The following is a 4,702-nucleotide window of genomic DNA, read 5'->3' on the forward strand; positions in this document are numbered from 1 at the left end:
ACTTTGTTTTTTCCTTTTTTCTAAAGGAATTTTCCCATTCAGAACGTTATAAATGCACTCGCATATAATGTTGATCTCTTCATCATCACAAGATTTAAGTAATGCAGTACGATATTTGGGTTTAAGCAAGTGCAATGCTTCTAATAAATGTTTATATGTGTTTACTCTTGCATGCATCATGTAGAACTGACTAAAATTTGTTGATTTTTATCATATTTAAATCCTTTTTTGGGTACATACACTATACAATGTCCGTCAAAAGGAAATATATTAGTTTTAAAACGACATATGTCATTTGTATTTTGTTTCAAATCAATCATAAGGTAACCGTGAGCATCCTTTGTAGCATCTTTGTAGGCTTCATCTACGAATTTTGAGTTTTCAGGATAAACTTGTCGTGACAAGTGTCGTATTTGGGTTTTATCTCTGGGGTTCTTAAAAAACACAATGTAGCTTGTGTTTAGTGAAATATCACGTTGACCTCTTCCTTGATGAAATATGTTTTGTGTTATATAAAAAACACTTAAATTTCTATGATGGCTACCTTTAGTAAAAATATCAACTATTCGTCCATCCGATTCTCTCATCAAATCATCTATTATTAGAAGTTTAGGTTTTTTTCCATCGAAAATCGAGAAATCTGGTATTCCTTGACTATAATTTACATTTTCTAGATTATAGAGAGGTTGCATTTCATCGTAACACCAAATAATTTCATCAAACTCTATACTACATATCTCTTTAGTATTATTCAAAAAATTTGAAACAAATTGTGTTTTACCACACCCACTGGGCCCTGCAACAATGGTAGTGAAAGGATGACAAAAATGAATCATTATTAATTTTCAGTGTTGATATGAAAACGAGTGGAGTTAGAATGATGCTATTCATAAAAACAGTAACTATTTAAACATTCTAGGTAGAATTGACTAAAGAAAAAAAAAAACAAAAAAAAAAAACAAATTGCAGAAAAAAAACATTTATTTTTTATCTTATGTTTAAACTTTTTTTTTTAATCGAGTACGCTACCAGTGCTTCGAAAAAAAATTATTGATGAGAAGAAGCACCGTAAGAAACTCATCAATACTCTTTTTTTTTTCCAATTTTGAAATTTACAAATACATATACATTTAAAGCAACTTACATTTTTAACATGCATTCTTATAAAAGATAATAAAATAAACAAACATGACATGACATTCACATATATACAATTAATATCTTGAAAATACAGTGTACAAACAATAATTTGAAATCAAATGTTCTGTAAATCTATACGTTATAATATTAAAACTATTGTGGTATTTTATAATGTCCCCATGCAAGAGTATCATAGGAGTTTTCAATCAAATACCGTTTTGTGTCATCATGGGATAGTGATATTTTATTTATTTTTTGAGTATAAATCACATGTTTTAAAGATTTAAATCTCAGCATTTGAGCACGTTGCACACTTTTATCAAATAAACACGTCTTGTAATTATCCAGAGTAAACTTTTTTGTGACACATACATTGACCCCTTTGGCTTTTGATAGAATACCATATTTGTTTGGGTTGTTGTCATTCTCATCATATTTTGCAATATCTAGAGCATACATTTTAGATCGCAAACCTACAAATTCTTTGAAAATCCTACCGTTGTTTTCATCTTTGAAAAATCCTAATCTTTTTTTATTTATTAACGGGAAATTATATTTATTGTTAGGGGGTAGTCAGATGTATCAAAATATGAATTAAGATCTGATTTTATATCTGCATAATAGTTTTCTGTAAAAATTTGGTATACTAAGCTATCAGTATCAGTATAAAGAAGCTTAAGATTCTCTGGGTATTTGGTTTTCATGTAGTCGTAATGAAAGTCGTACATTAATGTTTTCGATATATCTAATATACAAAATCCTAAATAAATTGGTTTATTATAAAAGATTTGAGTTTTTTTTAACTGAACGGCTGCTAAATTTTCAGAGAATATAGATAAACTGTGGAACTCAGGTTTTGCTATCAAAGACTGTACTCCCAGTGATTTTCCCCGTTTTTCCCAGTTGTTAACTAATTTAACATTTACACGCTTTGCCACATTCTCCATAGTTTTACCAAACACTGAGTTATTCATTAATTTAAAGAAGTCTTTTTCGAAATCAGATGATGCCCGCGATCGCATGTGGGTGTTCAAATCTATGTAACTTTTTAACCACTTAGATTGTTGAAATTTAAGAATGCGATGAATCTTACTTAACTTCAAACCATTTTTCAAACACTGCTTTAGATTCCTATAATGAATAACATAATTTATTTTTTTATTTAAATTAGGAATTAATTTTTTTCTTTTGTATTACCCAAACAAACATTTTCAGGGCAGAATGGTAAATCTGAATGAGAGTCATGCAATTCATTAGGGTATTCCAAATCAACTTCCAAAATGTAACCATAATCAGCGTCATCAGATATATTGAAGTCTGTATCTACATTAACCCATTCAAATTTACCGGTAGGAAGACATTGTGACATAGCCCACCCATAAAGGTTATTCGCATCAAAGTACATAAGAAATGACGAAGGGATATTTTCATTATAATCTTCTAAAAACTTGTTATTTGCTTTCGCATGTCTATTACTACACTGCGATATACCCCCCCGAATATTTTTCGCTATGAAGGCCACTTTGTCAATATCAGTTAGTAATTCAAGTTTTATTTTTGTACTCCTTAACATTGCATCCCAACTTAACCCCGGTGCAGTGTAATAATGAGCTGGATCTAAACCATACGTGTCGATGCAAAGGTTTCTAAAATTTTCAAATATATCAGCTAGTAAGAGAACATCTGTTTTTAGGTATAAATCGGAATAATCACCCATGTTTTTGCATTGAAAATGGGACCAAACGTCTTTTGCGTGATTATAATCGTTTTCTGAAATGTGACTATCAGACAAAGAACTAAAGAATTTGTCTATGGAGGGAAGACAAGTTAATTTTAAACAATCATATGACGTCATGTATTCGTACGGATATACACCTTTCCGTAGTAGTCGTTTGAAATCCTCCGCGCGAGGAAAATTTAATTTTAATTCATGAAACTGTTCAGGTAACAAGTTTTTTGCTAGTTTGTCTAGACTACTAGACATAAATTTTAGTGAGTCGAGAAATCTTAATTTGAGTGTGCGATTATTTATTCGCAAGCACTTAGAAAACGAAATATATTTCTCTTTGTTTTCTGGAATCAATTCAATGTTACCTTCAGCCAAACCAAGTCCATGCACAATAAAGTGACTGTCATAATTACTCAAATTATGGAAAAATACCGGTACAAAATTAGGGGCTCTATATTTTTCAGAACAAAATTTATGTGCTACTCCCTCATACACTCCAGTATGATCATTGTAGGAAATAACAGAATCATCATTTAAAGGTCTATTACAAACGTAACATGCAGTACTCTGAGCAATGTGTACATTATTGGCATTGGTTAAAGGCAACGGAGTTTTTACAAAAGTATTTTTCCTGCAAATATCCTTTAAGTCTTTTTCCATGTACTTCATAAATACCTGTGTGCAATCTTTACCTTTATATGTTCTATACACTGACAACTTATCATCATACGAACACTTAATATAGTAACCAAAACTATATACCTCATGTTTTTGTATATTTGTCGTTGAAGATGGCATAGATTTAGATGATTGTGTTTCAATTGGTTTTCCAGTTGTAGTAGAATTATCTGACTGTGTTTCGATTGGGTTTAGAAAAGCCTCAAAATCAGCATAAATAACAAAAGGCACCCGCAGTTTACGCTCGTAGTTATCAAATGTGATTTGATTAGAGGGGACGATTTCATTAAACCAGTTTTTAATTGTTTTCTGTTCGGAAGGTAAATGCGTACACACATGAAAACAATCGTTTTTTTGATGATTTGTTAAATGGTCGCGAGATGTGAAATTACATAAACAACCATCACAAATATGTGCGGCGTGCTGTGTATTCGACAATTGTTTGGATACTAACCTAGATAAGTTTTTAATAAAGCAATAATGACCCTGTCTGTCTTTCGTTATGTATAATAAGTTCAAGTGCTTTTGTTTTCTACATTTTGTTAAGTGTAACGGTCCTACTACATCATGCTTTTTACTTTGTGAATTAAATTCAAGTCCAAAAACATTTATACTTATATCATTCATATTTTCAAATTTGTGGATATCCCCAATCTTAAGTGGGAAAGGTAAATTTTTAAAATTTAATTTATTTTTATGTTCTTTATAAGAATTAGTTTCATTTGCACGATGATTCGCGGGTGGATATAAACCTGACAAAATAGCCCACTTAAAACATTCATGATCTCTATTTTTAACATTGATAACCGCATTTTTGTTCTTAATATCCCGAGGCAGTTCAATAAAAGATGATCCACACAACGGATTAAATTTATTTACATTAACATCCAGGTAGTTGAATTTAACTAAACTCCACCCACTATCTTTTCTCTGAAAGTTAGATAATTTAGTTAATATATCTTGAACCACTATCTCGAATATATCATCTTTGTTACTACCAGAATCAATTATATTGTTACTTAATTGAAAATCAAAAGTGTTATTTATATGTTTACACTCTTGAGTGAAATCTGCATTAAGGATAAAGTTAACTTTTAACGCAAAATGATTAGCGAGGGAACGATCTAATAAAGCGAAGACCTTACGTTTGTTATC

General features: G+C 30.6%; 1 protein-coding gene across 1 annotated transcript in view; it reads right to left on the bottom strand.

Moving 5' to 3' along the window:
- LOC125227996 (leucine-rich repeat flightless-interacting protein 2) overlaps nucleotides 1-2,501 on the bottom strand; it is a 23,213-nt gene extending 20,712 nt beyond the window's left edge. Inside the window, 1 exon segment of the mRNA XM_048132433.1 lies at nucleotides 2,488-2,501. Coding sequence (XP_047988390.1) covers nucleotides 2,488-2,501 — 14 coding nt within the window.
- Between the last annotated feature and the right edge of the window lie 2,201 nt (nucleotides 2,502-4,702).

Source organism: Leguminivora glycinivorella, chromosome 7 (assembly GCF_023078275.1).
Source record: "Leguminivora glycinivorella isolate SPB_JAAS2020 chromosome 7, LegGlyc_1.1, whole genome shotgun sequence".
Taxonomy (NCBI): Eukaryota; Metazoa; Arthropoda; class Insecta; order Lepidoptera; family Tortricidae; genus Leguminivora; species Leguminivora glycinivorella.